This window comes from Rattus norvegicus, chromosome 17, assembly GCF_021556685.1.
Source record: "Rattus norvegicus strain SHRSP/BbbUtx chromosome 17, alternate assembly SHRSP_T2T, whole genome shotgun sequence".
NCBI classification, from domain to species: Eukaryota; Metazoa; Chordata; class Mammalia; order Rodentia; family Muridae; genus Rattus; species Rattus norvegicus.
The window spans coordinates 83,059,517-83,080,273 of record NC_141550.1 but is presented as its reverse complement, the minus strand read 5'-3'; the positions used below and the strand labels follow the sequence as shown (position 1 = coordinate 83,080,273).

General features: G+C 41.1%; 1 protein-coding gene across 9 annotated transcripts in view; it reads left to right on the top strand.

The window, feature by feature from the left end:
* Rsu1 (Ras suppressor protein 1) overlaps positions 1–20,757 on the top strand; it is a 244,967-nt gene that overhangs the window by 104,779 nt on the left and 119,431 nt on the right. For all 9 annotated transcript variants that reach the window (XR_015640969.1, XR_015640968.1, XR_015640970.1 and 6 more), the window contains 1 exon segment: positions 1,816–1,948. Coding sequence is in view for 6 of the 9 variants with exons in the window: in XM_087591500.1 (XP_087447626.1) it covers positions 1,816–1,948 (133 nt within the window). In the remaining 3 variants the exon portion in view is untranslated.

Below are 20,757 nucleotides of genomic sequence, written 5' to 3'. Positions count from 1 at the left end.
GATTTGGGTTCAAATCCTAACACCCACGTGAGAAGCTGGGCCTCAGCATGGTGGTGCCTGTGTGATCCTGACACTGGGGAGGGACAGACAGGAAGATCTCAGGGACTTGCTGGCCAGTCTGCTGAATCAGTTATTGCCAAGTTCAGTGAACGATGTTCTGTAGAAAGTAAGGTAAAGAAAGACTCCAGACTTTTGTCTCTCGTCTGCATGCACAACACACACACACACACACACACACACACACACACACACACACACACGCAACCTGTGCATCCACTACACATCATAACAAGGAAAAAATGTTTACTCTTTCATTCCCAGCACTCAGATCAACTAGAAAACTGTTTGTATTGTGGTCTACGTGTATCTCAGAATCATTGTCATGACCATCAGTTCTGACAGAATGCCACTCATGCATCAGAACAAGACAACCGTGTCACTTTGAAGTGTCTTGAGAAGGGTAATTGCTGCGCGTCTCTGTGCACACAGTCCTGTGCCGCACACCACAAGACCGGAGTTGCATAGTGGAACTTTCAGGAAAGGCCAGTGGGGACTCTCCAAGGGAAGCCATGTCCTTTCCTGCTGCGGAGATGTTCTGTCTTTGATCTTGCCTGGCCAACCTCGACTGACGTACCTGAGGAAGCTCCTTCCTGTTTCCTTTTCCATACTTGAACATACCTAAAGTTGGGGCAAAGGGGGGCTGTCTGACCATGAATAGGTGATACCCAGGTGAGAGGAAGCTTCAATGCCTTATTGACACATTATTGACCCAAATGAACACACAGCTGAATTACTTTGTCCACAGAAAGAGAACAAGGTTTGGTGCCAGCTTCAAGGTCTCTATGCTGACATTTTCTAAAATTGGGGTGTATTAGTTCGTTCACCCAGATTTCCATGTCTTAACCTATGAAGTGATGTTAATAACTGACCTTGGGGTTTGCTAAAAAATTAAGCGAGGAAGTAATTTTCAAAGGCAATTTGTAGACCGTTTCACCTGGATGTCAGCCTCTACCCGTCACTATGTTAATGAGACTCACTAAGGACTGACTTGCCAAGGGTTCATCATGCTCGAATGGTCCGTGGTAACACCACCAGCGTCCTGTGCTTCTGTTGCTTCACTCCGGTTTTGCGCTCAATGCAGAAAGCTCTGTCAATCTGATTTGCCTTAGGTCTACTCACATAGGAGAGATGCATCCTGACATCATCGGGGGCGTTTTAATTATGTGCCTGGGTGGGTTATGTGCTTGGGTGGTTATGTGCTTGGCTGGGTATATCCATGAGTGAGTATGTGCTTAGGTGTGAGCGCAAGGTACCCTTGGAAGGCAGAGGTGTTGAATTGCCCTGGAACTGAAGTTGCAGGTGATCGTGAGCCAGGTCCCTCTGCAACAGCAGTGCACCGTTTTAATGACTGAACCATCTTTCTAGTCCCTCTTTCAGTCTTGAACGAGACTTTCAATCTCTGCATCAGATATCTAGAGTAAAGCATGCTTTTCAGGAGAGAGTGCTTTCTCAGATTGGTGGATACTTTCTTCTTTTTATTTCCTCTCCTGCCCTTCTACTCCACCCCCTCCTTCTTCCTCCCTCCCTCTTTTCTTTTCTTCTCTTTTCTTCCTATCTCTCTCCTTCATTTGGTATCCATTTCTTTAACCAGGGTATCATCATCACCATTGCCTAGTTTATCAGCAATGACTTGGGGTATGTGCTTTAAGAAAAATCAAATAAAAATGACTCATAAAGTACAGAAGAATTTCTCCACTCCCCTCTTATTGGATGATAGAACCCTTAACTTCCTTGCGCCTCTCTTCCTCCTTTCAGGCAACTTGGACCTAACCGGTCAGAAGCAGGTCTTCAAAGCAGAGAACAACCCCTGGGTTACCCCAATTGCTGACCAGTTCCAGCTTGGCGTCTCCCATGTTTTCGAATATATTCGTTCAGAAACATACAAATAGTGAGTAAACCTTGCTTTTCTGAAACACCAGGTTGGTTTTTAAAGTAATTTTAAAATTTTAAATATTTTTTAAAAAATACATCTTGTGGTATTTTTTTCCCCTGTTGTTAGCGGCGAGCATGCAAGCATTTCTAAATGTTTTATTGAAAGCTACAGGCGGTAATTGTGGCTGATATTTGTACAATGTTTTTATTTGACATGTAAAAGGGCATTTTTTCCGCCAATTCTGTTTAGAGAATTTTTAAGGCATTAAATTGGTTAAACATCCGTGGCATTCCAGGAATTTCACCAGACACGGTAAGATCTAAGCATTTTCTATTGTTCTGTGACGGAGAATTACAACTGTCAGGAGAAAACTTGTTAAGCCATTTATCCATTAAATCTGTAGAGGGTACCAACCAGGACAACATAGTCTGATACTTAGAAGGTTTTACTCTGGTGGGACAATGAGCCCCACTGGAAAAAGGACAGACACAGATAGAGGAGGGGACAGAAGGAAGGAAGAACTATTCAGCTTTAGGACATGGTGTCACAATATCTGAAGTCCCCCTTTTATTTAGATTAAGGGGGACCATTGGCCCCCCTTACAATACCTAGTTATTCCCACTTCTCCCTTTCTCCAAGTTTCAGAGTTCACAGGGTTTCCCCCACCTCCTACCTGCTTATTGTTCTGTTTTCTGTCATTTTTCAACCTTCCCCTAGCTCCTAGTCCCTGCGTTGTTCATTTATCACCATTCTTACCTGATTTCCTAATGCAGAAGGCAAGTGCAGTTTTCATTTTGAACATCTGAAGAGAGACTTGAGGAAAATCCAGTTGTACTTTAATCTGCTTCTATTTTCAGCTCCAATTTAGCGTCCGGACTACTAGAGCAAAGCTAGAATATCAATAAAGGACGCGCTCCCTCCAGACTCTATTGCCTTCTTCCTGAGTGTCAATCAGAAAGAGCCCCACCCCACCTCCGCCCCCATCCCCATCCCCATCCCCATTTACAACTCAGAATAGTTCTGTACCGGGCCAGTGGGTCTGGATCATGTGACAAGACCAAGCTGTGTCTCTGCAAATGGCCAACTGTTGATCGCAAGTCCTCCAGCAGGGGCGCTGTAGAGAACACTGTGCTCACTGGAAAACTAAATACACCGAAGCATTGGGAATGTGACCCAGTAGCCGGAAAGCACCAGAAGGCAGAATTTACTTAGAAATTGGCAAAATGTCAGCACTCCTTGCAGATAATACATAATAACATATGTGCAGGGTAGGTTGTTGTGTGTGAACTGAGCAGGTATGTGTAGTATTATAGATGCGAGCTTTTCAAAAATGTAAATTTAGCTCAGCCTTAGAAGTTGTTTAGTTAGTGAAAATGTGTGAAAATATAATTGCAATTTAACAGACTATTTTGTTCTTCTCAGTAATTATTGCCATCGTGTGTGTGTGTGTGTGTGTGTGTGTGTGTGTGTGTGTGTGTGTGTGTGTGTTTCTAGCTCACAGTTGATAATAGCTGTTAGCGAATGTACAGCTCTGGGACCTTTGCATCTGTGGTAATGTATAGCAGTGTACTTACACTGCCTCTTCTAATCTAGATGTAAGGAAACGTGGCTTATTATTCTGGTTAACAGTTTTTGATTTACTCTAAATTAATTTGTAATTTACAGAAGATTAGAATTCATTGTGTACTAACTTGAATTTAACTTATAAAGATTAATTTCTGAGATCCTGAGGCTCATGCTATCTCACAGTCATTATTAGGCAATTAATCAGCAATATGCGTCTTAGAAATGGACTCCATTGATCTAAGCCATAGTTAGGATTCTGGATGGAGAATTGGTGAGTTCTTTGGTAGTTATTTGAAGATGAGTGTACGGCAGTTTTAATCAGTAATATATACATGCATATGTACATGTATGTGTGTATGTCCATGTGCATGCGTGTGTGTGCATGTGCATGTGTGTGTACCCATGTGTTGCAGGGCAGTGCACATATGCCACAGTGAGCAGGTGGTTATCAGAAGATGACCTTGGCTGTCAGCCCTCGCTTCCCACCATGTTTGAGATGGGATCTTAATGTTGTGTATGCCAGGCGAACTGACCCGCCAGCTTCCAGCAATTCTCTGTTTACATCCCACAACTCACTGTAGGAGCCCCAGGGAGGGCTGCTGTGTCTGCATCTGAGTTTTGCATCTGTGGATTTTGAAGATCTGAACTCAAGCCCTTGTGTTTGCATGGCTTGAATTATCTCCTCATCCCTGGTAGTTGTCCTTTTTATTGATTCTTTGTGAATTTCACATTATGTACCTCAATTCTATTCATCCCCCAATCCCTCCATATCAGCCCTAAACCCTCCCAACCTTCCCCATAAGATAAAAATAGATAAGTAATAAAAACAAAAACAACAGCAAAAACCATGCTGTGGAAGCTGCGGTGTGTCACGGTGTGTCACACAGTATTCCCCGTTTGCCCAAACAGCTGCACTTGTAAATATTCGTTGCAATGAGTCATTGGTCTGGTTCGAGGCCTCTGGCTCCCGCTAAACTATCAATATCAGATCCTCACTAGGACTCCTCTTGAATAATGTGCTGTTGCCCTGTGTCGTGGAGGTCCTGCAGCTTTGTTTCTGAAGGACTGGCTCCTGCATGGGCTGCAGCAGGAGTAGGTGGCTGTGACACATGGGAGAGATGGCCCCAACCTCCCCTGGGCAGCCTGGGAGAGCTGGTCCTAGGAGCACAGGCATGGGCGAGCAGGCAGGCTGAACTCAGCCACCACCCAGGCTCAGCTCCAGGCCTTTGAGTGGTTGTTATCTTTCTCTGTGTAGTCCTGGCTTTCTGAAACTCACACCACAGACAGGCTGACCCTCAAACTCAGAGATCCACCTGCCTCTGCCTCCCAAATTCATATTCTTATCTCAGTTATTAGGCTATTAGAGGTGGCGTAATGAAGCAATTTGTGTATTAATAAGCCTAGCCTGTTCGATTGACTGTGGCAGAGTATCATAACCTTCTATAGAGTTACATCAAGATTAAAAGGTGTAAGTAAGCTCACAAAGACATCTTCTCCTCGTTAGGGACCATCTATTACCCTATTCACCACTGAAGGGCAGGGTGCACTGTGGAAACACCCCCACCCCCTTATTTCTATTGTCAAAACCAGCATTGGTTACGCTGAGCTAAAGTATGGATTGTTAGCTAGTTAAGATGCAGAATTAAAATCATAGTCATGAAAACACTTACCTGCACAGTACCATTGTCCCACTACAGAGCGTCAGCATGTCAGTAGACAGTGTGGTCTGTAAGCTGAGGTCCTCCGAGAGGACGTGGACACCCGCATGGCTGGCCTGCCATCATGGTAACTGGATCCCAGCTTCACTCTGCCCCAGGCAGCTATAACATCTTGTAGTGCTCTCCCAACTATCAGGGACAATGGCATTCTTTTTATTAGTAAGGACTTAATTATTAAGAAGTCCAAAAACCACTTTTTCAAGTTTTGCAAGAGACCACATAGGCCGACCACTTGTTTGTGACACACATCATTTTTATAAAGGCAACTTGCACATCCAGTGCTTGAGTTTTAGTTTCTTGAACCTGAAGCCTTATAGTGTGTGTGTGTATGTGTGTGTGTGTGTGTGTGTGTGTGTGTGTTCATAACACTCATGTAAAGGTCAGAGGACAACTCTAAGGCATGGGTCCTCTCCTACTGCAGTCTCCAGAAACTGAATTCCACTTGTCAGACGTGTGCTCTAGCAAGTGCCTCTACCCAGAGAGCCCAGAGAATCGTCGCACTGACCCGTCTCCCAAGCCCTGACGCATGGCTCTTCAGAGATGTTCTGAAGCATTCACCCTGGGCCCTCACTGGGTCGTAGCCATTTCTCAGGTGGAGATGGCTCTGTGTTCACCTGTCATTTAGCCTCAAGGGGAACATATTGACTGCTGTCATCATACTGCCCCACGATGCCTCATTCCGCCGATAATGTAAAATAAGTAGCTGAGTCCAGAGTTAGGGATCCCGTTTAAAACCCAGAGCATCTCCACTGTGTTATTGAGTCACCCATGACCTTTGACCTCCTTGGGGGATGGATACCCATACACCTATTTGGTTCTTTGTGAGTTCTTTGATTTCTGTGGAATTTTGATGGACTCGACACTGTGTGGTACGGTTCCTACTTTTTTTTTTCTTTTTTTTGGTCCCTGCTGTAAGAGCAGCCAGGTTGAAGCCTCAGCCCTTGACAAGATCCCCTGTGAAAGGGAGTAACTCACACTTTCCACATTTTCACCTAGGTGTGCACATAGCGACCGGCAGCCATTTTAAAAGCTGACAGGTTCACTCTTGTCAACAAGTTAACAAAAGAAGACCTTTGACAGATGCTGGGCTGAAAACGTATTAGTTGAAAGAGGCCTTTGGAACACAGTTGTCCCTCACAAAGGGTGTGATTTGTGGAGCTTGGCAAGTCCGCGTCCTCATTTCCAACCCGGTAGGACACGAAAGGTGCTTCTTCCTCATTCTTCTACCTTGTGTCTTGTTTTTTTTTTCCCCCCCAGGGGAAACATACCCCTCTCAGAGGATTCTCCATTCTCATGAGTTGATGGGAATGGTGCTTGAGGACTGGTGGGCAATTATAAGAAAAGGCTAAGCATTTATTTCTCTTCACTAGGGACCCAGCAAAACCAGTTATCTTGTTTGATTTATGAGGACTGGTTATTTTATCTACAGGTAGAATTAAAACAAAGTTACCTTTCTTTCTGCACTGTAGGCAGACCTGTCCCAGGCTATAATGGACATAAATGGCCTTTATTAATCAACTGCCCCATCTTCTAATAGCTGCTGAGTTAGCCGCCTAGAAGTTCTTTAAGTCACCAATGCCTCTGGTAACCCTGTCTGTGAGCCCTTACCATTGAATCTGGTATCCATTCTGTGGGTCTCTTCACTCTAAAAGAGCCATGTGTAGCCGAGTCAGATCTCATGAAAACCCTATAAGCCTTTTATGCCTTTCTGGAGAATTGTAAGTGGATACACAAAGCTAGCAGATGGTTTTATAAATGTTCAGATAAAAACAAAGAGAGTTGAACCATCAGCTTTTGGTCCTTCATACTAGTAATCAATATGCAGAGCACTGTAAACCTTTCTTTTCTTATTATTGTGTCTGAAAATATCTCAAATTAAGCCACACAAAAGCAATATTTCTGTATAGTAGATGTGAACATGAAGGACCATTTCCCCCTTACAGTTTGACGTAGAGATTGTATTTAGTCTAAAAGGTAACAGGATTTATATTTAACTTGTAGTTGCTACATATGTATGGCTGGCTTCCTTTTTAAATTTAATAATTTTAATATTCCATTTTATTCTTAATTGACAATGATGTTCAAGCCTTTGGCACCTCTGCTCCGGTTGCCTACAAACATGTTACCTTGAGCAAGGGTTACCACAGAGTATGGAAGAGAAAGGAGAACTGGGGAATGATTGTATCACATCTCTTCACCTTGTCAAGGGACAACAATTACAAAATCAAAGGCATAGAGCCTTTCAGGACACTTAGGTAGAATTGTCAGACCTCAGACAAGCCACAGCTGACTTTCTGAATGAGGCTGCCAATGCTCCCTTCCATCCACACTGCCGTTTGAGACATTTTTAAGCCTTGCTGACCTTTTCTGCACATAAGACCGCTTCCCTCAAACTGCCCAGAGCCTTTAACTGCACCCCTACATCTTCTTACAAAAGAGTGTGCCTTCTGCAAGCACCCAGCCATAACCCCTCACCAACCAGTGATGCAACCGTACAGTACATCTTCTTACAAAAGAGTGTGCCTTCTGCGAGCACCCAGCCATAACCCCTCACTAACCAGTGATGCAAAATCCACGTTTGCAACTCAGAACTCGGTGTGCAGTGTGGATTTGAGGACATTGTAAGAAGGAGCATTTCCACTTCCCCTGGGCGAGCAACTCTGATCTGCCATGATCTGTTGACAGTGATGTTCTGCCCACAATGGTGGGGCCAAGGAGTTTGGACTTATCCTTTTGAAACTGAGAACCCAACTAAGTCTTCCCTCTCCTTGAAGTTGATTTTCTCACGCATTGTGTCAGAGTGATGAAGGGAAGAATCAAAGCTGCAGATCTGCTCTGGACCTTTGGTAACCAGCATCCAAGAAAGCTTTTCTTTTTTCTTCCTGTCTTGTGTTTACAACTTACTATTGTCCCTTTGTACATCATACCATCATGGCTCTCTTATGAAGAAATAAAGCACAATAGTTTATCAATACCATAAAAGGCAAGCAAACAAAAACAAAACAAAACAAAACAAAACAAAACAAAATAACAAATGAAGTGTAGTGATACCACCAAGATTTAAGAATCATGATGGTTTGGGCAACCTGGAGAGTTGGTTCCAAGAACAAAGAGTCAGTTATTTGAAATCATAAAAGAATGATGTCATTACCATCCTTTTTTGAGTTTTAATTGGCTCCTTGTTGTAAAACCATCGAGGACTTTTTGAAAATTGCTTGCAGAGCTGGCATGATGACTCAGCAGTTAATTTCAGAAGACCTGGGTTCGGTTCCCAGAATCTTCAAGATGGCTTTTAATACACTGTGTGATGGCTTTTAATCCAGGTCCACGGGGTTTTATGGTCTGTTTTTGCCTCTGCAAGCTCCATTGCATGTGGACACAAAGCCAAACACACATACCCGTTGAGTAAATAAATATAAGTAGATCTTTTTTAAAACAATTGTTTGAATTTATTTTCCTGAGTGGTGATCCTATGTAGCGCTAAATAAATGGACTTCTCTTAGAGCTTGATTGGCTTGGTTTTGTTCTAAGGTGACAGCTTTGAGGTACAAAATTTCATACAGCTTTCGTTTTCTTCCCATGTACCAAATGGACCGTGAGCACATAGTTCAAGAACGTTGGTATAGCATTGATTGTCTGTCTTTGATTTAGTTACTCAAGTCTCTCTATCTGGTCATAGTTGATATTTGTGCTACTGAATTAATACTTTCCCCTTAAGGGTAACTGGAAAAATATGGACTGTCTGAGGAAGAATAGGTAGTATTTTTCTCTCCTATGTTTTGTTTTTGTCTTTTAGATAGATCACTTATTACACTTTGCATTTGAACGATGTTTTTCTTTCCTAATTTGTGTCTTAGATAGAACTATTAAATCTCACATATAACTAATATTCCTTCTTTGGGTATGTTCACAACTTATACTATAAACAGGTTTTCCATCTAAATACATTAAGATTTTTTTCTATAGCCTTGTGTAAAATGATTCAATTTTAATGAAGAAAAGTGTTTTCCATTTGAAATTTCCCATGCCCTGGTTCTCTGTGAGTTCCACTTGATATCTGCCAACTTCAACACTTCAGAAGTGAACCTTCCTACTCTTCAAAACCAGCCTTTGACCCTTGCTGGTGTTCTGGGTGGCATTTATACAAGTGGGCCTCTTGATAACAATATGCTTTGGAATCGTTTCCATCTCCACATGCTTAAGATGGAGACCAGACTTTGAAGATGGTCCCTTCTGATGGCCACATTGATCCTTTCACTACTTCCTCAGGTCTTCTAGTGTGGCCATGCCTTGAGAACATGCTCTCAGACTGATTCTGCAGGGAACTAGTACCACAGTTGACAAGCAGTGAAGCTCTGGTACTTAGCTTACCGTTTCCTCCTTGACTCCTGAACTCATTATTAAGGATTCCTGGTTAACCTCCAGAAGACCAAAGTGGGGGCAAACAACTGCTACAAAAGTGGGAAAAGAGATGTTTATTCTGATCTTTGCCCACAAATGCATTTACTTAACATTTTAAAGGGGGATTGTCTTTTCTCCAACCACATCCTTCTCCTGTCTACTTCCTTTCCTTTTTCCTTTGTGTCTCCCATCCCATTTCTCTCTTTTCCTTTTCTGTCTCATCCTCCCCTTCCTCTCCTTGCTCATCTTCTCCCTTCCCTTCCTTTTCTCTCGCCCTCCTTCCTCCTCTTCTTTGGCTTCAGTGTTCTTCCCCTTCCCATCTTCTCCCCCACCTCCTTTCCTTGATTGTTGACCTACAGATTTGCACTGAGCATGCGTATAGCCCATGATGTGTGGTATGACGCACTCTGATATCAATTTATCATTAGTAGAAGTTATACATAATTTCTTACACTTGACAAAAGGAAAATAAACACCACCTAGACTCTATCCGAATCCCATAAAGGAATCAAATCAGGTGACTTACTATACAAGAGGAACTACTCTGATTTCCATGAGTGGATAATACTCACTTGATATGGTCGAATTGACCTATAAGGTTCTGACCTCCTCAGTGACTCAGATAGGCAACCCTCTATATTGATCATCTTTCTAAGCCTCCCTATCTTATCACTCAATGCTTAGTGCTTTCCATCCAACTACTATGAATTATTGCTTGAATTTGCTTTTTTTATTTGAGAGATAAATTAAAAAGTGGCACATTTACAATCAAATGAAACTGCCTGTGGTTTCTATTCTCTATATGGTTATATCTTTTTTTATTACATGCCTGCTTTTTACTGAACCCCAATCTCGTATTCTGGCTGGACCTTGTTGGGGCTGTTATTTATTTATTACTGTTATTTTGGGCAGAGAAGGGTTTGTCCTTGTTGCCAGGCACTTTGGATCAGAATTAATTATGTTATGAAAGGAGTTTTGATCAACTTTATAAAATAAAAAAATATAAACATTAAGTTATATTCACAGGCTTTTGTCAAGGTTCCACTCTACTCATCTAGCATCTAAGAGATTATGTTTTCTGTTTTATTCTGTTGTATTCGTCTATGGTTTCACACATGACATTAAGATTCATGGTATTGAAAGTGTTTGTGGCAAAGACTCTTATTGTTTTCAACTAGCTTCATGATGGGAGTATGCAAAGTCTGTATTAGTACTGAACTAATTCAGTTATCTTTAGAATCTTAAAGATGCCAGCGTATGCTTCAGTCTCTCTCAAATGAGATAGTATTTGTTTGCTGATTAAATCAGTTACCATTGAGGAGTTTGGCTATTTTGATGGCAAGTTAAAAGGCTTTTAAAAATTATTATTATTTTGTGTTTTCATAGAGGTTTCTGCCCTCTTAATTTTACCTTAACTATTGGCAGTGGTTTACTAAGTCCACCATACTGAAAGCCAGAAGAAGTTCCAGGCAGGTCAGGTATGAGTGAGGTTTCTTTCTTCTGAGGACTAGGAAGGAGGGTCTACTCCAGCCTGCTGCCCTGATAGGTGGATTCCACTCTTCCCCGCTGTGTGTGTGTCCTTCCTCTCACTGTTGTGTATAAATGACTGTCTTTTCCCTGTCCCTCTTCACCTTTTGTTGCCACTGTATACTTTTGTCTCTGTGAACAAATTTACTTATTTTAAGTTACCAGCACTGGCCCTGCTGGGTGAAGACTTTTCCTAATGATCTTGGTTTCTCCTATAACAACCCTGCATTCAAATATGGCCACACTACAAATTTGGGAGAGGGATTAGTAGATTTTCAACAAATAATAGGACTTATGGGAGACAACATTTCATCCCCACTGTTGTTATTCAAACCCCACAAAATTGAATGTGATTCTCCATTAGATCATCCTACCATCTGCTCTGTATATTATTATTAATTATTTTATTTATTTACATTTCAAATGTTGTCTCCCTTCCCGGTTCCCCCCTCTTTCAGCCCCCCACCCTATGCCCCCTCCCCTTCACCTCTAAGAGAGTGGTTCCCTACTCACCCACCCACACCCACCTCACCCTTCTAGCATCCCCCTTCTCTGGGGCATCAAGCCTCCACAGGACCTAGCACGTCCCCTCCCATTGAGGCCAGACAACTGCATTCTTCTGCTACAGATGTAGGGGGTAGGGGGAACCAGCAATGTATGCTATCAGATTGGTGGTTTACTTCCTGGGAGCTCTGAGGAGTCCAGTTAGTTGATACTGTTGTTCTTCCTATGGGGTTGCAATCCACTTCAGCTCCTTCAATCCCTTCCCTGATTACTCCATAGGGGTTTGTAGGGAGCGGCTAAAGATGGTGCCGACATCCGGTGGTCGTTTGTGGTAAACACCTACAGCGCATGTGTTGGCAGACCCCCAGCACCTACAAGGCCAGGGTGATATTCATGCTAAATAGGTATTTCATGCTCCACCAATCCCCAGTGGACAAATTTACAGCCACAGCCTGTCTTGTATTTAAGGCGAGTGCCTTTGTTCCCCCGGGGTCCCCGTATCATCAACTAGGTGTTCCTGCAATAAAGGCTGATTGAGAAGGATCCAACGGTGTTGCGTCTTCCTTGCCGGTCGAGGTGGGCGCGACAGGGGTTAAGACTAATGGTTGGCTGTGAATGCCTGCATCCGTCTCAGTCAGTTGGTGGCAGAGCCTCTCAGGGGACAACCATGTGAGGCTCCTGTCTGCAAGTACAACATGGCATCAGCAATAGTGTCTGGGTTTGGTGTTTGCACATCCCAACTTAGGGCTGTTTCTGGGTGGCCTTTCCTTTAGTCTCTGCTCCCCTTTCTTTCTTTCTTTCTTTCTTTCTTTCTTTCTTTCTTTCTTTCTTTCTTTCTTCCTTCCTTCCTTCCTTCCTTCCTTCCTTCCTTCCTTTCTCCTCCCCTCCCTCTCCCCTCCCCCTCCCTCTCCCCTCCCCCCTCCTCCTCCCCCCATTTTTTGTCCCTGCATTTCCTTTGGACAGGAATAATTCTGGGTCAAAAATTTTGAGATGGGCGAGTGTCTCCATCCCTTATCTGGGGCCATATCTATCTACTAGAGGTGATCTCTACAGGTCTCTCCATCTCACCACTGTTGAGCATTTTGGCTAATGTCATTCCCACTGGGTCCAGAAAGCCTCTTGCATCACTTGGTGTCTGGGACATTCTTCTGGTTCTCCCTGACACCATGACCCACCCCATACTGCTGCATATTTCTATCCCTTCTCCTGCCCCCCTAAGCTTTTAGCCAATCTCCCCCATACCTGATACTGCCCTGACTTTTCCCCTCCCTCTCCCCTCTTCCACCCAGGTTTCTTCCTCAAGCTGCCTCCCATGAATATTTTATACCCCTTTCTAAGTAGGATTGAAGCATCCACACTTCAGCCTTCTCTTTTTGTTAAGCTTCATGTCTTCTGTGAGCTGTATCATGGATATTCTGAACTTTTTGGCCAATATCCACTTATTAGTTAGTACATACCATGCATGTTTCTTAGATCTAAGATACGTCACTCAGTATGTTTTCCAGTTCCATCCATTTGCCTGTAAAATTCATGATATCCTCATTTTTAATAGCTGAATAGTATTCCATTGTGTAAACGAACCACATTTTCTGTATCCATCCTTCCCTTGAGGACATCTGGGTTGTTTCCAGCTTCTGGCTATCACGAATAAAGCTGCTATGAACATAGTGGGGCATGTGTCCTTGTGATATGGTGGAGCATCTTTTGGGTATATGTCCAGGAGTAGTATAGCTGGGTCTTCAGGTTGAACTATTTCCAATATTCTGAAGAACCTCCAGACTGATTTCCAGAGTGGTTGTACCAGTTTGCAGTCACACCAGCAAAGGAAGAGTGTTCTTTCTCCACATCCTTTCTAGCATCTGCTGTCATCTGAGTTTTTGATCATAGCCATTCTGATTGGTGTACAGTGGAATTTAAGGGTTGTTTGATTTGTTCAAATCTATTTCCCACTTTTTCTTCTGTTAGATTTAGTGTATCTGGTTTTATGGGGCAGTCCTTGATCCACATGGACTTGAGTTTTGTACAAACAGATAAATATGGATCAATTTACATTATTCTACATGCATCCCACCAGTTAGCCCAGCACCATTTGTTGAAAATGCTGTCTTTTCTCCATTGTAAGGTTTTGCCTTCTTTGTCAAAGAGCAGGTATCCATAAGTGTGTAGGCTTATTTCTGGGTCTTCAATTCTATTCCATTGATCTACCTGCCTGTCCCTGTACCAATACCATGCAGTTTTGTTTTTTTTTTTTTAAATCACTATTGATCTGTAGTACAGCTTGAGGTCAGGGATGGTGATTCCTCTGGAAGTTTTTTGTTGTTAAGAATTGTTTTGGCTATCCTGGGATTTTTGTTATTCCATATGAAGTTGAGGATTGCTCTTTCTTTCTCTGTGAAGAATTGAGCTGAGATTTTGATGGAAGTTACATCTGTAGATTGTCTTGGTAACATGATCATTTTTACTATGGTAATCCTACCAATCCATGAGCATGAGAGATCGATCCATCTTCTGAGATCTTCAATTTCTTTCTTCAGAGACTTGAAGTTTTTGTCATACAGATCTTTCACTTGCTTAGTTAGAGTTACATCAAGATATTTTAAATGGGGGTTGGGGATTTAGGCCCTGGGTTCGGTCCCCAGCTCAAAAAAAAAAAAAGATATTTTAGATGATTTATGACACTTGTGAAGAGTGTTGTTTCCCTAATTTCGTTCTCAGCCTATTTGTCCTTTTTTATAGAGGAGAGCTACTAATTTGTTTGAGTTAATTTTATATCCAGCCACTTTGCTGAAGTTGTTTATCAGCTGTAGGAGCTCTCTGGTGGAATTATCTGTACTATCATATCATCCGCAAATAGTGATACCTTGATTTCTTCCTTTGCAATTGGTACCCCTTTGACCTCGTTTTGTTACATAATTGCTCTAGATAGAACTTTGAGAATTATATTGAATAAATAGGGAGAGAGTGGGCAGCCTTGTACATGATTGTAGTGGGATTGTTTCAAGTTTCTCTCCATTTAATTTGATGTTGGCTGTTAGTTTGTTGTATACTGCTTTTATTATGTTAAGTGTGTGCCTTGAATTTCTGATCTCTCAAAGACTTTTAACACAAAGGGGTGTTGTATATTGTCAAAGGCCTTTTCAACGTCTAAGGAGATTATCATGTGATTTTTTTTGTTTGTTTGTATAGTAGATTATGTTGAGGAATTTCCATTTATTGAACCGTCCCTGCATCCGTGGGATGAAGCCTATTTGATCATGGTGAATGATCATTTTCATGTGTTCTTTGATTACATTTGTGTAAATTTTATTGAAATTTTTGCATCAATATTCATAAGCAAAATTGATCTGAAGTTCTCTTTGTTGGGTCTTTGTGTGGTTTAGGTATCAGAGTAATTGTGGATTCATAGAACAAATTAGGTAGTGTTCCTTCAGTTTCTATTTTGTGGAATAGTTTGAGGACTATTGGTAGTAGATCTTCTTTGAAGGTCTAATAGAATTGTGTAAAACCATCTGGCCCTGGTCTTTTTTTTTATTTGAAGATTTTTAATGACTACTTCTATTTTTATAGGGGTTATGGGACAGTTTAGATAGTTTACCTGATCCTAACAGCCAGGAAAACATCCAGATTTCCAGTTTTGTTGAGTATAGAATTTTGTAGTAGGATCTGATATTTTTTAAAATTTCCTCAGTTTCTGTTATTATGCTTCCTTTTCCTTTCTGATTTTCTTAACCCTTAGCCAAACTAAATAGAGGACACAGAGACAGTATCCAAGGGTTTATCTCTCTTGTTGATTTCCTCAAAGAACCAGCTCTTAGTTTTGTTGTTTCATTCTCTTTGTTTCTAATTGGTTGATTTCAGCTCTGAATTTGATTATTTTGATTGTTTCTTTCTGTTCTAGAGCTGTCAGATGAGCTGTTATTTTGCTAGTGTAATATCTCTCTAATTTCTTTATGAGGGCTCTCAGTGCTATGAATTTTCCTCTTAGCACTGCTTTCATTCTACCCCATAAGTTTGGCTATGCTATCATTTTCATTGAATTCTAGTGAGTCTTTAATTTCTTTATTACTTCCCTGACCAAGTTATCATTGAGTAGAAAGTTGTTCAGTTTCTATGACTATGTGGTTTTTCTGTTGTTTTTGTTGTTATTGAAGACAATTCTAGTCTGTGGTGATCTGAGAGAATGCATGGGATTATTTTAATCTTCTTGTGTCTTTTGAGTTTTATTTTGGTCTACTTACATGGCCACTTTTGGGGAAGGTACCATGAGGTGCTGAAAAGAAGGTATGTTCTTTTGTTTCATGTGAAATGTTCTGTATATACATCTATTAAATCCATTTGGTCCATAACTTCTGTTAGTTTCACTGTGTCTCTGTTTAGTTTCTGTTTCAGTGACCTGTCCATTGGTGAGAATGGGGTGCTGAAGTCTCCCACTATTATTGTGTCAAAATCAATGTGTGTTTTGAGGTTAATAAAGTTTCGTTTAGGAATGTGGGTGCCCTTGCATTTGGGGAATAGATGCTCAACATTCAGACTTCTTGGTGGATTTTGAATATGAAGTGTTCTTCCTCATTTTGTTTGATAACTTTTGGTTGAAAGTCTATTTTATTGGATATTAGAATTGCAACTCCAGCTTGTTTCCTGGCTTGGAAAATTTTTACAGCCTTTTACTCTGAGGTAGTATCTGTCTTTATCACTTATGTATGTTTCTTGTATGCAGCAAAATGCTGGGTCCTGATGACATATCCTCCCTGTTAGCTTATGTCCTTTTACTGGAGGAACTGAGTCCATTGATGTTGAGGGATATTAAAGATCAATGATCGTTGGTTCCTGTTATTTTTGTTTTTATAGGTGATTTTATGTCCGTGTGATTCCCTTTGGGGATTGTTGTGAGATTATTGACTTCTTGTGTTTTCTTTGGTGTAGTTGCCCTCCTTATGTTTCAGTTTTCCTTCTAGTATCCTCTGTAGGGATGGATTAGTAAAAAGATATTATTTAAATTTGGGTTTGCCATAGAATGAATGTCTTGGTTTCTCTATCTATGTTAATTGAGAGTTTTGCTGGGTATAGTAACCTGGGCTGGCATTTGTTTTCTCTTGGGATCTGCATGACATCTGTACAGGATCTTCTGTCTGTTTAGAGCCTCTCTTGAGAAGTCTGGTGTAATTTTGATAGGTCTGCCTTTATATGTTACTTGCCATTTTTCCCTTACTGCTTTTCATATTCTTTCTTTGTTCTGTGCATTTAGTGTTCTGATTATTATGTGATGGGAAAACTTGCTTTTCAGGTCCAATCTATTTTGTTTTCTGTAAGCTTTTTGTATGTTTACAATCATCTTTTTCTTTAGGTTAGGGAAGTTTTCTTCTATGATTTTGTTGTAGATGTCTCCTGTCCCTTTTAACTGAGAATCTTCACTCTCTTCTATCCCTATTACTCTTAGGTTTGGTCTTTTCATTGTGTCTGAATCTCCTGGATGTTTTGGGTTTGGAGCTTTTTGCACTTTGTATTTTCTTTGACTTTGTATCAGTATCTTCTATGGCACCTTCTACACCTGAGACTCTTTTTTTATCTCTTGTATTCTGTTGGTAATGCTTACATCTATAACTCCTGATCTCTTTCCTAGGTTTTTCATCTCCAGGGTTCCCTCTATGATTTCTTTATCCTTTCTATTTCCATTTTTAGATCTTGGACAGTTTTGTTCAATCCATTCACCTCCTTGATTATGTTTTCCTGTTTTTCATTAAGAAATTTGTTTCTTCTTTAAGGGCTTCTACCTGTTTGCATGTGTTCTCCTGTATTCCTTTAAGGGAGTTATTTATGTCCTCCTTAATGACCTCTATCATCTTCATGAGATGGGATTTTAGGTCAGAACCTTGCTTTTCAGGTGTTTTAGCAAATCCTGGGCTTGCTGTAGTGGGAGAACTGGGTTTTGATGCTTCTAAGTTACATAGGTCTCTTGCCATCTGTTTATCTGTGGTGTTAACTGGCCTGGTTGTCTTTGACTGGAGCCTGTCCCTCCTTGTAGGCAGATAGAGCTCTCTGACATGGATTGAAGCAGGCTTCCTGGGAAGCAGACAATGCTGTCCCTAGTTACGGGGAGCCTCCTGTATTCCTGGTTAAGGCAATCCTCTGGGAAGACAGGCTGTGGAGTGTTGGAGAGGGGCAGGAGCGCTGGACCTGTCCCAGTTGGAGTTGTAGACTAGAAGGAAAGTGTGACTCCAGCAGGGCAGATAGGTCCTGGTGAGCTGGACTCCATTGGGATCCCAGCTGGGGCAGGTATTGGGGTGACACTTTCTGGATTCTATCCCATAAGTGCAGAGGCAAGTTCTATCTCAGCTTGAAGTCTTAGTTCTCATAACTGGAACACCCATAGTTTGTAAAATCATTGACCCCCATTTGACTCACGAGTTCTCTGAATGAATGGCCAAGACCATGATCACCTTTTTTGTTCTCCTTTCTTTTTATGAAATTACTTTGCTTTCCTAGCAGAGACATTTCAAAGATAGAGGACCCATTTTTCTACTCTGCATCATGATGCCATAAAGACATAGTGATTCTACTGTGAAATCCCGAAGACCTAAAAAGGACAGAATACTCAGGGTAGTCATTCATTTTTATTTATATGTTTATTTAATGATAGACATTTTTAAAGTGAAGATACAACACGTGAATTTTAAAGTGAATAATTACACTACATTTTGGTTCTTAGAATGCTGGTCTAATGTAGTTTCAAGAGCCAGTCTAAGAGGTCAGTTTCTAAAGTGCTTGATGACTAAGTTCGAGTCCCAGGACCCATATTCAAAAGAACAAAAAGCTGGATGAGGTGACTTGAATTGACTTGTGGTGATTCCTGGAGCTTGCTAGGTAGCCATCCTAGTATAATTGCTAACTTCCAGGGCAATGAGGGACTGTGCCTCCAAAACATGCAAATAACACCCAAGAAATAGTAACCACAGTTGACCTCTGGCCTCCACATGCCCATATGCATATGTACACATGTACCTCCCCCGCACATGTACCTCTGTGAGCATACACACACACACACACACACACACACACACACACACACACACACTCACACACACACACACGCACACAGTGGCTTGTATCTCAATTTTGCATTAATGAATGACTCCATCAAGTGTTTCTAAAAGTGTCTTATTTTAGGGTCATTCCAGCAACTATTTCTGAGTTCTTTATTATTCTAGGAAACGTGGTTTATTGTTATGCCAATTCATTATTTTTTAAGCATAGTTTAATACTTGCTTTCAACCCCCAATCTGGATTTACTTTATTGATTTTTTTTTTAAGCAAAGGAAGACAATGATGACCCTGAATATAAATTGTTACAGGAAAATGAATACAAGATAAAATTACCAGATCAACCTTTTTACTCTATACTTTATGGAATATTTAATGTATGTTTGGCAGTAACTTATTCTTACACATGAATTCCTGACACTTCCGATTCGTCAGACTTATTAATCAGTGCAGTCAGCAGCAGAGCGGTTTTATGAGACTTACCAGTCATCAAAAATTTATTATCAGATAAATCAAAGAAACAACGAGTGTCTTAATAGGGTAGAGACAGAGGCATGTAGAGGATCATTTAAGGCTCCGCTTTTTTGTCAGTTGTGTGCGATATTTACAACCAATATCTGAGGACTTACTCATAATTTCACACACGCAGTCAGCAAGATGTTGTTGTCTTCTTGGGCGCAACATTTTTGTTTTTCTCCAGAAGAATACTAGCTTAACTATGAAAGTCAGGAGACTGTAAGCAGGAGGTAGGAAGCATCATTTCCAGTGTTGTACAAACATATGACTTGTATCTTCTTCTGAATTTCATCATAGAATTACTGACTGAACTGGAGTCTTTGCAGACAGGAAGGAAGGTGTGATGTGGACATATTTAATGTGTTCCTTCAGAATAATGGAAATTCACTTAGGTTTACTGGATTTTGATGTTCTTTTGAAGATTTAATGAAAGATTTGGCTCTATGGTATGGGATGAGCTACTTGGAAAGGGGCTTCCTCTCTTATCCCCAACCCTATCTTCAATGTATATCTTTTATGTAGAGCCTTTGGGACTGGACCTAGTATGACAGGGCTGTGAGATACCTCATCATAGATACCTAAGTTTTACCACATATCTTCATGGAAGCCAAGTTCTCTGCTCACAGTGTTCTTTCTTTCCATCTTTGCCTATGGATTCTCAGTTCTCCAATTTTCAGCTTAAATCATGTTTCCCTAGAGCCAGTTCTACCTGTGTGCTCTGAGGCCCTTTTAATGTGTCCTCAGGACTTTCCGTTTCTTGGTAACAATCTTCATGGCACTTGTAATTATTGCTACCATTATATAAGTGTTGCCAGGGCCAGACTTCTTACATGGTATATACACTATTAATTGCTGTTTATTTCTATGAATAATAAGACATATTTTGCAGGTAATATACATGCATACATGCACACTTGCATGTGGACATACATACACAACACACACACACACACACACACACACACACACACACACACACACACTTCTCCCTTAAGAACCTGAGATCTTTCTAAAAATGAAACTCGTGACTTCCTGATTATGTAGCTTCTTATGTCGTATGTTCTCAGTGACCTAGTATATATACGAACCATCTCATGCCATGGAATCTCTGAAAGGTACCCCGATGTCTTCAAAATAATACTACCATTCTGAGATCTGGAGTGGACCCAATCATATAGTACTTTGTTGTTGTTTGTTTGTTTGTTTGTTTGTTTGTTTGTTTGTTTGTTTGTTTCAGAGAGACACTAAATAATACTTTAAACATTCATGTCTTCTCGCTGTGTGGTATGAGGTAGATTAGGTCTTCCCAGCCGCTTCCTGTTTTTAACAACGCTCTACTTTTCCAAGTACCTTTCTTACCTAGTAAGTCAAGAGCTGCCACAACAAATGATGCTTCAGAGAGAGACCCTCTTCTGTGGACTGTAACTGAGGACTTGTAACTTGTCATCCTTTTGGTTGTCCACCAATGGAGAAAGGATTCCCCAGGGCTGTGAAGTATGTGGATGTGTTTGTAAGTGAGCAGAATATTTTAAGGCATACACAATAAACTAGGAA